This window comes from Phyllobates terribilis, unplaced genomic scaffold (genome assembly GCF_046119375.1).
Source record: "Phyllobates terribilis strain yellow unplaced genomic scaffold, ASM4611937v1 Scaffold_11__3_contigs__length_659146591, whole genome shotgun sequence".
NCBI lineage: Eukaryota > Metazoa > Chordata > Amphibia > Anura > Dendrobatidae > Phyllobates > Phyllobates terribilis.
The window spans coordinates 330,966,427-330,981,256 of NW_027362771.1; the positions used below are offsets into that span (position 1 = coordinate 330,966,427).

Consider the following 14,830-nt stretch of genomic DNA (forward strand, 5'->3'; position numbering starts at 1 on the left):
CAGGTTGGTTACATTTGGCCCAGACACCAGAACCACCACCCCTATGTGGGGCCATTATTCTGTATGGAGGACTACTGTAATTCCTTAAGTCAACACAATTATTTAATAAGAGACAAGTTAATATTCTGTAACAGAACTGGACACATTTCTAGGCTTTATTTCACCCCCTGTCTTATATCTGCATTATACAGACAATGGTGATTAAAGGGAAAAGTATGGTGGCTGCTAGGACTAGATTGATTGATTTATGTAAATAAATACAGTACAGACCAAAAGTTTGGACACATCTTCTCATTTAAAGATTTTTCTGTATTTTCATTACTTTGAAAATTGTACATTCACACTGAAGGCACCAAAACTATGAATTAACACATGTGGAATTATATACTTAACAAAAAAAGTGTGAAACAACTGAAAATATGTTATATTCTAGGTTCTTCAAAGTAGCCACCTTTTGCTTTGATGACTGCTTTGCACACTCTTGGCATTCTCTTGATGAGCTTCAAGATGTAGTCACCGGAAATGGTCTTCCAACAATCTTGAAGGAGTTCCCAGAGATGCTTAGCACTTGTTGGCCCTTTTGCCTTCACTCTGCGTCCAGCTCACCCCAAACCATCTTGATTGGGTTCAGGTCTGGTGACTGTGGAGGCCAGGTCATCTGGCGTAGCACCCCATCACTCTCAGTCTTGGTCAAATAGCCCTTACACAGCCTAGAGGAGTGTTTGGGGTCATTGACCTGTTGAAAAATAAATGATGGTCCAACTAAAAGCAAACCGGATGGAATAGCATGCCGCTCCAAGATGCTGTGGTAGCCATGCTGGTTCAGTATGCCTTCAATTTTGAATAAATACCCAACAGTGTCACCAGCAAAGCACCCCCACACCATCACACCTCCTCCTCCATGCTTCACGGTGGGAACCAGGCATGTAGAGTCCATCCGTTCACCTTTTCTGCGTCGCACAAAGACACAGTGGTTGGAACCAAAGATCTCAAATTTGGACTCATCAGACCAAAACACAGATTCCCACTGGTCTAATATCCATTCCTTGTGTTCTTTAGCCCAAACAAGTCTCTTCTGCTTGTTGCCTGTCCTTAGCAGTGGTTTCCTAGTAGCTATTTTACCATGAAGGCCTGCTGCACAAAGTCTCCTCTTAACAGTTGTTGGAGAGATGTGTCTGCTGCTAGAACTCTGTGTGGCATTGACCTGGTCTCTAATCTGAGCTGCTGTTCACCTGCGATTTCGGAGGCTGGTGACTCGGATAAACTTATCCTCAGAAGCAGAGGTGACTCTTGGTCTTCCTTTCCTGGGGCGGTCCTCATGTGAGCCAGTTTCTTTGTAACGCTTGATGGTTTTTGCAACTGCACTTGGGGACACTTTCAAAGTTTGCCCAATTTTTCAGACTGACTGACCTTCATTTCTTAAAGTAATGATGGCCACTCGTTTTTCTTTACTTAGAATTTGTATTATGGCAAGAAAAAAGCAGCTAACAGTCTATTCAGTAGGACTATCAGCTGTATCCACCAGACTTCTGCACAACACAACTGATGGTCCCAACCCCATTTATAAGGCAAGAAATCCCACTTCTTAAACCTGACAGGGCACACCTGTGAAGTGAAAACCATTTCCGGTGACTACCACTTGAAGCTCATCAAGAGAATGCCAAGAGTGTTCAAAGCAGTCATCAAAGCAAAAGGTGGCTACTTTGAAGAACCTAGAATATAAGACATATTTTCAGTTGTTTCACACTTTTTTGTTAAGTATATAATTCCACATGTGTTAATTCATAGTTTTGATGCCTTCAGTGTGAATGTACAATTTTCATAGCCATGAAAATACAGAAAAATCTTTAAATGAGAAGGTGTGTCCAAACTTTTGGTCTGTACTGTATAAGCAATCACTTAATATCTCTAGTCATTCCCCCTGGCTTTCACACTATTTAAGTACAGTACGCCTGCCACAAAAAACAAAAAAAAAATTCTGGAAGTATAGCCATTTTTATATTTTGGTGGGCAATACAAATATATCGAAGTAAACCAAACATATGGCTTTTTTTATGGTTCATGTAAAAGGGTTTTCCAACTCTGAAAAATAGTTCCCTAAAAAGTCACAGTCAATTACTTTCGCTATGCTGAAAGTATAGCGACATTACCATTGTCAATCAATGTAGCACCACATGTGTAGAGATCCCAACATTCAGGGATTCGCGTTCCTCACAGAAATGTGGTCTACAGTCATAGAACAGTCATATGCTAAGTGTGTGTATTTACAATAAATGCAAAATACCATTTAGTAAAATCCAGCTGTAAAGAATGATCGGCTATGAGGTCTGTTGGACAGACTGGATTCACAAGTTTTGGATCTCGGTCAAATTTCTTCACTGCATCTCTCATTGCAGCAAAGTCAACCATCGCAGGAATGCCACTATAATGAGAAATACACATTAAAAACACATTAAGATTAATGAGAAAAATACAAAGCATTACAACTGTTTCAAAGAAGTTAAAAGATGACCAGGTCAAAAGTAGCCAGATTTTGTTCTTATTTTATTCCGGCTGCTCACCTGAATAGGTCTCAATTTTTCCTTTAAATCCACCATACAGTTCAAGAGGTATGGCCTTTACATTTAGTGCTAATTTTCTGGTCTTTACAAGGGGGCGGTGGTCACAGCATCCTCTGGGGTGTGTTTTTAGGTTGCTCTGCATAATTAACTTGTGAGCCACGCCCCCTTGGTAGATCATAAACATTAGAACTAAATAAAGAGGATTCAGCAAATTCAGTTTTCAAAATAGAAACTGAGAAAAAAAAAAAAAAAATGATATCTTCTCTTAAGAAAAGTTACAAGTAGGTACAGCAGGATTAGGAAATATTTAACATAACTTAATTTAAAACCTTAAAATACCACAACTCAGGTATAGAAGGACACAAACATATATAAACCTGACTAAAGCCCCCGTCACACTAAGCGAGATCGCTAGCGAGATCGCTGCCGAGTCACAAGTTTTGTGAGGCAACAGCGACCTCAGCAGCGATCTCGTTACGTTTGACACTTAGCAGCGACCAGGCCCCTGCTGTGAGATCGCTGGTCCCGCTGGGTAGCATGCATCGCTGTGTTTGACACCTTACCAACGACCTTGTTGACGACTTAGACACAGAAACACATAGGCGTGCATCGTTATACAGATCGTTACGGGTCGCTGCATCGTTGCTGTGTCGTTGGGAAGATCTGACTGTTTGACATCTCACCAGCGACCACATAGCGACGCAGCAACGATCCCTGCCAGGTCGTATCATTGTAGGGATCGCTGTAGCGTCGCTTAGTGTGACGGGGCCTTAAGAGATACAGGTACTGATAAATATATGGGCGTTTATTCTGCAATGGGAGGCTGAAAACCTCACAGCAAACAAAACAGATTTCCCACTACAGCAAAGATGAGATAGAATTCAATTTCCACAACAATAATCAGACTCTGATAACACACTTGATCAAGAGAATGCCAAGAGTCCAATGTTAAAAATAAGATGGAAAAAGGAACAGTACGACCCAGATTCAGCAGACCTAGAGACAGCAGGTATCAAAATTTCAAGATCCTTCAGGATGTCGGCAAATCCATGTGCCCAACAGTCATCCAAGTGACTTGAGAAAAAAAACTGTTTTGTTAATGAACAAACTCCTCCCAACGAGTTTCTTCCCTGTTTGAGATTCATCAGGGAATGAAGTGAATTCATTTAAGATGTGTCAATAAGTCCACCTCCTATGTGTCCGCCTGTTTTACAGACTTTCTCCGAGCTTTTTAAACTACCCGGCACCATTCCCTCACTTTCTGATGCTATGCGCATCATTTCCGTTCAATGGAACACACACAACTCATTGCGAGTGTGCTGCATCACTTCTGGTGCGCAGTGTCCGCGATCCGCATACGTCATCACACCACATCGGGTCAGTGCTCACGATCCATGTACGTAATGTCCGGCACTTCACATCAATGCAGCGCTTTGCCCATGGACCGCACATATAAATTTACTATACCATTGCCTATAATGGGTGGAACAGATGACGCCACATTTGTCAACCACACATATTACTTTATATACCCCATTTTTGCGCACCAACCCCCCCCCCCCCCAAAAAAAAAGGGTGCCTAAACAAGAGTTAAAAAGTAAAAAAAAGACCATTCATAAGTTAATAAAGGCTGATTCCATGCATATTAAACATAGGAGGTAAGGATTTATAGCAACCAAGCGTGTCCTTAATGTCCAGCTTATGCAAACAATATTATTAGAAAAACACACGGCTTGAACATTTATTTTTATTTTTTTAAGGAGTGCTCAGATAAAACTCAATAAAAACAGTATTTTGGCAGTTACTACAAGGATAGATACAGCGATCACTGGTAGAAGGTTAAAGACTAGAATGAACTCAGAAAGTATAAAATAAAGGGGGTCATATCTCTGAAACCTTATGGCAGATTTTTTATTTATTTTTTTTTTTTTAACTGGGAGTCAAGGGAGTAAATAAAACAAAAGCAAAAACCGCCCACTTTTGACCTGAACAAAATCACTGATTAAACAAGGATGGTAAAAAATGACACTGACTAAACACTGATTAAAACAGGTATAAACCACTTATGACACGGATTGCTTTATGCGCACGTGAAAATTCACGAACGTTTGAATCATAGCTAAAAGACAAAATAGTTTGTTATAGGGGAACATGTATTAATCCCCTTTAACTATATGCATTTCTCATTTACCCTTCCCTAAGCCAACATCCACCACACAGACAGCACAAGTTGGTAGCAGCCCACACAAAATAGACAGATAATGGATGGGACACACAGCGAGGACCTGCCTTTAACAGCCACAGGCCGAGTGGAGATCTGCGCATGACAGTTAAATGGGTATTCCCAATCTCGAAGATCCTATCCCAATATGTAGAAGGTGTAGTAACCAGGGCTCTGGAGTCAGAGTCGTGGAGTCAGTGTCCATTTTGGTGGAGTCGGTATAAAATGAACCAACTCCTAAAATATATAATAAATTGGGTATAATAATTCAAGAATTTGGGAAAGTTATGAAATGTCCTATAAAGGTCTGTCCTATTCCTGATCTGAGGGTCTAGACTGAGATGAATCTGTGCTACAGTAAATTTATCAGTTAAACATGAGCCTATATGAGGGAGTTGGAGTCATGGAAATTGAGGAGTCAGAGGTTGGGATTACCGACACCACAGCCGCCAGTGGACGGGCTTCAAAGGACACGGATTTTTACTATATGTAGCAATACTATGGTATTGCCGTATATGATACAAGAGACCAGACGAGCATAGGTTCAAGTCCCCTAAGGCTGTGTGACCACGATGCGTTTTTAAAGCGTTTACGCTGTGGAATTTCCTCAGCGTAAACGCTTGGGAAACCTTCCCCCATGGTCTCCAATGCAGTTCTGCACTTTCAATGCCCATGCTGCGTATTTTTCCGCAGCGTTTATGCTGCGCTCAAAAATCCGCAGCATGTCCATTAATTCTGCGGAAGCGCTGCGTTTTCGCCGCCATTGACTTGCATTAGAAAGCGCCAATTCCGCAACACTGCATCTGTACTTGCGTTAATTGGCACGTTCTAATGTGCGGATGGTACCCGGGTGTGGAGGACAGGAGACTCTCCTCCACACCCAGGTACCATTAAAAGCTGTAAAAAAAAAAAGAATAAAATAAAAAATAAAGATTATATTCACCTTCCGACGGCCCCCGGACTCCTTCTTTGTGCTTACCGACAGATCGCGCAGGACTGAAGGACCTGCGGTGACGTCACAGTCATATGACAGCAGGTCCTTCAGTACAGCGTAAAGCGACCTTTTGGCAGCCAGGAACGAGCGCAGCAAGACTCGGGGGCCATCAGAAGGTAAGTATAGGTTTATTTTTTTATTTTTAACCATTCTCTCGCGTCACACTATATAAATCCATGCCGTTTGCATGGATTTATATAGTGTGACCTAGTTGTCAAGCACTTTCCAAGTGATGCCAAAATCGCTTGACACCCCGCATGCGGAAATGCAAGTGAAGAAAGCTTCACTTCCGCATGTCCCTGGCAGGAAAACGCATGTACAATCCGCATGCGTTTTTTTCTGCCAGGGAGATGCAGAAACGCTCAGGAAAAAATCCAGAGCATTTCTGCATCGTGGGCACATAGCCTAAGGGGACTAATAAATATGGAATTTAAAAAAAAAAAAGAAGTTCAAATCACACTCTTTTCCTTCATCAAAAACAATAAAAAAAAATATACATGTGGTCCAAAAAAGTTCACTCAAAACATAAGATTTACCCAATCAGTAAACACGATAAACAGAAAAAAAAAAAAAAAAAAATGCAGTATTGGCACTTAAGTACACGCAGCACAACAAAAAAAATGCTGTAAGAAGCTATCAAAAGGTTATATCTATACCAAAATGGTATCAATAAAAACATCACGACACCACGCAAAAAATAAGAAATCACACAACCCCATTAACAATGAAAATGTTATGGGTCTTGGAAATTGTTGACACAATCATTTAAATTCCTGATTATTTTCACTCCTAAAATAAAAGAAAAACTGGATAGAATTGGCATCAACTTAATCGCCATTCCCCATTTTCCAGTAGACTATCTGGTGAGATGAATGGTGTCATTCAAAAGTACAACTCGTCCCACAAAAAAACAAGCCCTCGTACGTCTACGAGGATCGAAAAAAAAAAAAAAAGGTAATGTTTCCTTAGAAGAAAGGAAATGGCCATGTTGGGAAGGGGTTAATAATATTCACAGAGTCATATTTAGACTAGTTTTGTTTTTTTTCAGGACCATTTGTAATTTTAAAAACACTACCATTTATTTTTAAACCTTTTATGACCAGACTAATTTTAATTAATTTTTTTGCACACTTGTCTTTTTTCTCCCCCTTTTCAAAAGCCATAACATTTTATTTTTATACTGATAGAGCCATGAGGGGTATGCTTTTGCGAGACCAATTGTAGATTTGAATGACAATGTTCTTTTTACCATATAATGTACTGAAAAACAGAAGCGCAGTGAAAAAGAATGCCATCCCGCAATCACCTGCACCATTATTCTCCAAGTCTGTATAGCTATAGAGATGACAAATTTGTAAAAAAAACTTCTTATTTAGGAGGTGAAAAAAATTCAAAAGTGTTAGTGGTAAATTTAAGACTATGTTTTGTGGGGTTTTTTTTTACGAAAATATCTCAAATTTGATGGAAATTGAAAAAAAAAAAAAAAAAATTAAGCAATTTTCAAACTTTGAATGATTACACCCTTAAACCAGATAGTAAATAACCTTTGCCAGAGGTTAATTTTATGTCAATTATATATTTTTCAAACGTCCTTTTATTTTGTTAGGATGCTAGAAGGTTTATTTTTTTTTTATCCTAATATACATTAAAAATTATATTTTGATACAACTCTCCTTGCTACATATACAATATATTTTCTGAGAGGATTGTGACATTCCCCATTACCTATAGGGTGTCAGTACATTTCTTGGCTGTTTTTTGGTTTTATATGAGAACTATCACTAAACAATACTCACGTGAAATCTTGCAGGACAACACGGGCTGGAAGGAAGGGAATTTCTTGGCATTCACAGTTCGTTTTCCACTTCAAAACTCTCATGGCATCATCCTGCTTTACCAACACACCATCACAATTACGTATCACAGCTTCAAGCACCACTCGGATGCAAAAAGGCAAGGTATCTGCAGTAGAAGATAAGTTAGTAATTAAATGAGCTGTCTTAAAAAGTCAATCATTTAGACATCATTGGTGGAGGTATGGAGGTACCTCATTTTAATCCGTCCACCCTACCTCTTAGACGGACTATCAGAATTTGGCTAGTATTTTTTCTCAGGAATGGGAGACAAAATCAGGAGTGGGTGATTTTAGTTTCTATTATACCTTTTCTCTGATTGTTCCTCACCTCGTTTTGGCTCCCACTCCTGAGAAAAAATACTGACCAAATACTGATAGTGGGGCCGTGGCCTAAGAGCTAGACTGCAGAGCCTTCCTTAAAAGGACTGTCAGCACAGAATGACTGTTCAAACTAAGGACAGTCACTCAGGACATCATGGCAATCATTTAACCTCTACATGACGTACAGTTACGTCATATGTCATGTCTATGCCTTTGATGCAGGCTTGCAAGCAGAGCCCAGATATTTTCCACCACATTATGGGTGTTTTATTCAGCAATGTAAGGGCTCGTTCTCATCTGTGTATAAATCATATGAGTGCAATCTAAAATAAAAAAATAAAATCAAATTGCACTCCTGTTAATGTTATTCAATGATTCTGTGCTGTTCTGCAATCCGGATGAGGTAAAAAAAAAAATAAAAATAAACAGCATGGTATGAGTGGCCGCATATATCGGATGAGACTCACCAATGCAAGTCAATGGGTGCGAGAAAAAAAAAAAAAAATACACGGCATATGGACCTTGCGTGTGCCATCCAATTTTTACGCACACATCTCAAAAGGAAACCCCGGCGCAGTGAAGTTTCCAGCTTCATCGTGTACCGCTGGAGCCGCTCGTCACAGCGCATGCGCAGTGAAGCTGGAAAGTACACAGCCTCACTGCGTAGGCGAGGGGAGCAGCTCCATAGCGCATGCGCGGCTCCCAGCGCTGGAAGCTTTACTGCCTGGCCGTGATACTGCGCAAGCGTCCATAACTTCAGTACTCGCCGGGAGCAAAATTCAAATAAATGGGCGGCACCAGCACTGAGTGAATGCTGCGCCCGCCCATGACTGAATGAGCAGGTATGATTATAAGTACATAAAATATTATATCTTCATTATATTACCACTAATTTTAATGAAAAAAGCATGTTAGTGATGCACATGCAATTCTGGCGCTTAGCCTTGGCTCTTCCCGATTGCCCTGGTGCGGTGGCGAACGAGGTAATAGTTTTAGGGTTGATGTCAGCTGTGTAATATCTGCTGACATCAAGCCCAGGGGTTAGTAATAGAGAGGCAACTGTCAGACATTCAAATTACTAACCCCGTAGTCAAAAGAAAAACACGTAAAAAGCACTCCCTGACAATTTCCCGCTTTTACCCATTAACACAGGCCAGCAGGGGAACACGTCATTCCATGCGCCCATCAGCGCTCGTGATGTGATCGCGGGGTGCTGATGGGTTGCCATGACAGCTGGGGAGTGTCTGCTGAAGACCCCCGTGCCTGTCATTACGATACTCCAGGGAAAGGCAGGGTTTAGCTGGCGATCATAGGAAATAGTGATTTTAACTATACATGTACTGCTATGTATTTTACAAGTGATCGGATGATCCCTTAAGGGGACTAACAAGTATTGAAAAAACTAAGCTAAAAAAAAATGTTTTTGCTTGTGTCGCCGGTCTGTGTGTCCGCTATTCGAGACCATGAGTATTCACTACAACCCACTCCCATGGGAGGAAAAAAGTGCGTCTTATAGTCTGAAAAATATGGTATTTATTAACTATTTTGTGTGGTATAACTCTCTGGATTAAGGGCATAAAAATTAAAAGTTTGAAAATTGCAAAAATCTCCAAAATTTGAGCCGAAATAATGATATTTTCACAAATAAACGCAAAAAAAAAAAAAAAAAGACAAAAAATTTACCTAGAATCAGTGGGAAGCGTTCCAGAATTATTACCACAAAGCGGCAGAATGGTGAAGACAGGCTTGGGGGTGAAGGGGTTAAATAAACAATATACCAAGGACACCATGGCTGGCAAGTTTTTCCCCCCATAAACAAATATTTTCTCCAAGTAAGACACTGTAATGCTACAATTTTATTGCAACTGGCACACAAAAGAATGTCAATCTTGGAACGATAGAATAATACACAGCTTTTAATTTGTCAGTCCACTACTTACCATACTCCAAGCCCTCCAATTTAGAGATATTGAAAAAAGTCTTATCCGGACTGCACTCAAGAGATTCAAGCAAGTACTTGAAGGGGTTCTCTGCAACTGATATGAAATGAGAAGGATTATTTAGATTATCAAATCGTTATATCTCAAGTTAGTGAACTCTGGAACCGTGTACCCAGGGCCGGCGTCAGCACCCGGCGTACCCGGGCAAGTGCCGGGGCCCTGGAAAATCAGAGGGGCCCAGCCGCCCACTCACTGTCGGGGCCCAGGCCCACACACCCACCCGCCCACTCACTGTCGGGGCCGGGCCCACACACCCACTCACTGTCGGGGCCGGGCCCACACACCCACCCGCCCACTCACTGTCGGGGCCGGGCCCACACACCCACCCGCCCACTCACTGTCGGGGCCAGGCCCACACACCCACCCGCCCACTCACTGTCGGGGCCGGGCCCACACACCCACCCACTGTCGGGGCCCTGGCTGCTTCCCCGGCACCTGTTCAGGGACGCAGGCGCTGCTTGATTGCCGGCACTTCCCCCAGACATGGCCGCGCGCTGTCCGGCTGTGTCTGCTAGTAATGACACGGCAGGGTCGACGGCACTGCACCTTTAATTGTGCTTGTGTGTCGCTCCTGCCGCGTCATTACTAGCAGACACAGCCGGACAGCGCGCAGCCATGTCTGGGGGGAGTGCCGGCAATCAAACACCGTCGGAGCGGAGGTCCTGCACAGATGGGCGGGAGGGGCCCGGACCCGACCGCAAGTGGGCCCCTCTGATGTTCCAGGGCCATGAAGTCTGTGACACGCCGGGGGCCCTGCACTGCCCAATACCCGAGGAGCTGCTGGACAGGACACTGGACCGGGGACAGGTGAGTGAGGATTCCCCATTCCCCATATTAAAAATATTAGTAATGGGTCTGTGTGAGTGCATGTATGTGAATGTCAGTGTATATGACTGTGTATATATATTTGTCTGTTTTATCTATGTGTATGTCTGTATGTGTACATATGTCTGCGTACCGTGTGTGTGCGCGCATATGTCTGCGTACCGTGTGTGTGCGCGCGCATATGTCTGCGTACCGTGTGTGCGCGCGCGCATATGTCTGCGTACCGTGTGTGCGCGCGCGCATATGTCTGCGTACCGTGTGTGCGCGCATATGTCTGCGTACCGTGTGTGCGCGCGCGCATATGTCTGCGTACCGTGTGTGCGCGCGCGCATATGTCTGCGTACCGTGTGTGCGCGCGCGCATATGTCTGCGTACCGTGTGTGCGCGCGCGCATATGTCTGCGTACCGTGTGTGCGCGCGCGCATATGTCTGCGTACCGTGTGTGCGCGCGCGCATATGTCTGCGTACCGTGTGTGCGCGCGCGCATATGTCTGCGTATGTGAAGGATGAGGGGGCAGGCTGGGCCATGTGTAATAAAACAATATATAATTATATATATATATATATATATATATTTCTCCGCCGTATCTGTGCATCGTGTATGTGTTAAAAGGGCCCACACAGACTTTCGCCCGGGGCCCAGAAAAACCTGGAGCCGGCCCTGCGTGTACCTTTAATATTAGTGGAATTCATCCTCCTCTTATCTACTTCACTGTGCCAGTCTCCACCCTGAGAAAGTAAACATAATAAATACTAAGAAATCCATAACTCAATTGTTTACATATCTTCATTAGAAGCAAATAAACTAAAAGGAGAATAAAGCATAGTTATTTTAAGCACCATTATTTACATAATATGTAGAATTACACTATGCGTTTGTTGTAAGTTACTGCATTGAGGAGAGTTTGAAATTAAAGAAGCACTCCTTCTCCCATCAAAGTTTTTATCCTCTTAATATATTGCAGTCATCATATTATATAGCACTGTGGACTGACAATCAGGGCAGTGGCGTCGGTAAGCCAAACCTCCGACTCCAACTCCCTGATACACGGCTCATGTTTAAGTGATAAATGTACTGTAGCACAAATTCATACCCCAGAGGAAGCCTGAAAAGGCGTAAAGCGGGGGGGGGGGGGGGGGTTTCCCTTTTGTATCTTCAGGTTTCCACTCTTTTCTAATTCACAGGTTGCTGCAATGCCAGTTTATTCCATATATATCTCTAGACACTCAATAGTCATGGGTGGTAGATAGGATCTGATTATTAATCTAGAAACGGACCGAGGGGTACACTACTGGTCTAGAGGTATATTGATACATGTATAGCTATAATACTTATGCTGTACCTTTTTAACATTTTATATGTACCGTAATATGCATGTTTGTTATACTTGTATGCAGGAGGTATTTGTTGCAAAAACCCTGTGTGCACAACCAACTTGTCATTTGTACTTGGCGGCTTACACAGAGGTGGAAACTTCACATGTACTCACATTTTCTCATTGAGGTTGTTGTTTGTTTTTAATTGTTTTTCAATGGTGTCCACATGTTAGCCAAAAAGTATATACAAACTTTCTTAGGTTAACTCATGGGCTACATTTATTGGTACTATAGAAATATTTTATGTTCCCGTGCTTCATATTGCACTATAGTAGGTTACAGTTCAGCAGATTCATCTCAGCTAAAAGTCTAGACCCTTAGATCAGGAATAGGACAGACATTTATATTACATTTCATAACTCTCCCAAATTCTTATGAAAAAATATTCCCCACAAACTGCATTGAACTACGGTACCCAATTTATTATATATTTTAGAAGTTGGAGTATATATATTTATACAGACTCCACCAAAATGGGCTCCGGCTCCGACTCCACAGCCCTCCTTAAAATTGCTCATTTTGCCTTTCTACCAGCTAATTCTTCTCTTTTCCATTTAATCTGACACCACATGATTAAAAACGGACGAGCTGAATCCTTCTAAGATCTGTGTAAAAACAAAGTCTAACTTTTCCTGCATGAATCATCCACTTCAACACCTGACCCAGCTGCTCCGGTCCATTCCCCCCAAACACCCCCCCCCCCTCGCCAGGGACTTTGTAGTGATGTAGAATTGTAGTTCTAATGATGACTCATGTAGGAAAAAAATACTTCCCGTTTCTACATAGAGCTTAAAAGGATTCAGCTAATCTGGTTTTATTTATGTGATATTGTACACCTAATGGAAGAGAAACAAATTAACTAGGTAGAAAGGCAAAATGGGCAATTGTAAGTGCACAGTGCCATATAATAATATGATTATTGCAATATATTAAGGTTAAAATTTTGATGGCAGTGCTTCTTTAATAAATATATTCATTTTAGAAAGGGCCAATTTACTCCACTAAATTCTTTCCATAATCCATAAGGCCAAAAGCCTTCTAATAGTATAGACCCCCCCTATATGGGCCTGTGGTCCCAAAGTAAAGCAGGCCATATACTTTATGTTTATGTGAGGCAAACCTGATGATCATTACAACTCTCCCCAGACTACAGCTGCAGGGGAAGATAAGGACCAGGTAGTTTTATTTCCACTGCCGGAACTTTTTGTCCTCAGATAGCTGTGCTGCCGCTAATAGCAGCTGCTACCGCCTCTTTTCCTACTGAATACATACATGCACGTGTATATGTGTAGGTGGGTGGGGAGAGATAGCTGTTGATTAAAGGAGCATTTGTAGTTATTTTATTTTACTCACTTATATAGCCCATTAATTCCACAGCGCTTTACAGACATTATGGGCACTGTCCCCATTGAGGCTCACAATCTAAATTCCCTATCACTGTCTTTGGAGTGTGGGAGGAAACTGATGAACCCGGAGGAAACCCACGCAAACATGGGGAGAACAAACTCCTTGCAGATGTTGTCCTTTGTGGGATTTGAACCCAGGACCCCAGAGCTGCAAGGCTGCAGTGCTTAACCAGTCAGCCACAATACAGTGCTAACCCCTGAGCCACCATGCTGCCCATTTGTATGACTGCTATCTGAGGTTGGTGCTCATCACCTCACTGTTCAGACTGCTTTAAACCAGTTTAGAAATGAGATGGTCAATGGTTGCCTCTATGAAAACAATAACAATCTAAAAGTGCATCTACACTGCAAGAAAATCGCAAACAAGCGTTGTTCAAAAAGCTCATTTCACAATTATCTTGCCATGTACACAAGCCTTGAACTGCCAAGAACCATGACAGCCTAAGCACACTGAGCCATCTACATACTTTGCTTTGGTCTGCCTGTGCAAACAGGCATTTAAAAGACCAACGATCAGCAGTCGTATCATGCCGCTGGTCGGTCCATGTAAACGGACCTTTCTTTAGTTATACTGAACACTAGACCAAAAAGGTACAAACTCCAACCAGCCCATAGAGATCAGTCAAGAGATTTTTGACTTTCAGTGACTGAGGAGCCAACGATCCAGAATACCATTTAGCCAGGACAGGACAGTGAAGAAAAAAAAAATTATAATGTAATATATAGTGCATTGTGATAGTATTTGCCCCCCTTGAACTTTTCTACCTTTTGCCACATTTCTGGCTTCAAAGATATAAAATTCTAATTTTTGGGGGAAGAATCAACAAGTGGGACATAATCGTGAAGTGGAACGAAATTTATTGGATATTTTAAACTTTTTTAACAAATTAAAAACTGAAAAGTGGGGCGTGCAATATTATTCGGCCCCTTTACTTTCAGTGCAGCAAACTCACTCCAGAAGTTCAGTGAGGATCTCTGAATGATCCAATGTTGTCCAAAATGACTGGTAATGATAAATAGAATCCACCTGTGTGTAATCAAGTCTCCGTATGAATGCACTTGCTCTGTGATAGTCTCAGGGTTCTGTTTCAAGTGCAGAGAGTATCATGAAGACCAATGAACACACCAGGCAGTTCCACTGTTGTGGCGAAGTTTAACCCCTTCCCGACCGCCCACTGTATATAAACGTCAGCGCTGCCTGGCCTTCTGTGCAGCGCTGACGTTTATAAACGGTCGGTGGTCCCGCAGCGCTCTGGACCCCCAGGGTCCT

At 42.2% G+C, this 14,830-nt stretch overlaps 1 protein-coding gene across 1 annotated transcript in view; it reads right to left on the bottom strand.

Annotated features, from left to right (window-relative positions):
• IREB2 (iron responsive element binding protein 2) overlaps nt 1-14,830 on the bottom strand; it is an 81,004-nt gene that overhangs the window by 53,219 nt on the left and 12,955 nt on the right. The window contains exons 2-5 of the mRNA XM_073652683.1: nt 11,449-11,506; nt 9,893-9,988; nt 7,573-7,738; nt 2,285-2,422 (exon numbers count right to left, since the gene is read on the bottom strand). Of these exons, the coding sequence (XP_073508784.1) occupies nt 2,285-2,422; nt 7,573-7,738; nt 9,893-9,988; nt 11,449-11,506 (458 nt within the window). The remainder of the gene's footprint in view (nt 1-2,284; nt 2,423-7,572; nt 7,739-9,892; nt 9,989-11,448; nt 11,507-14,830) is intronic.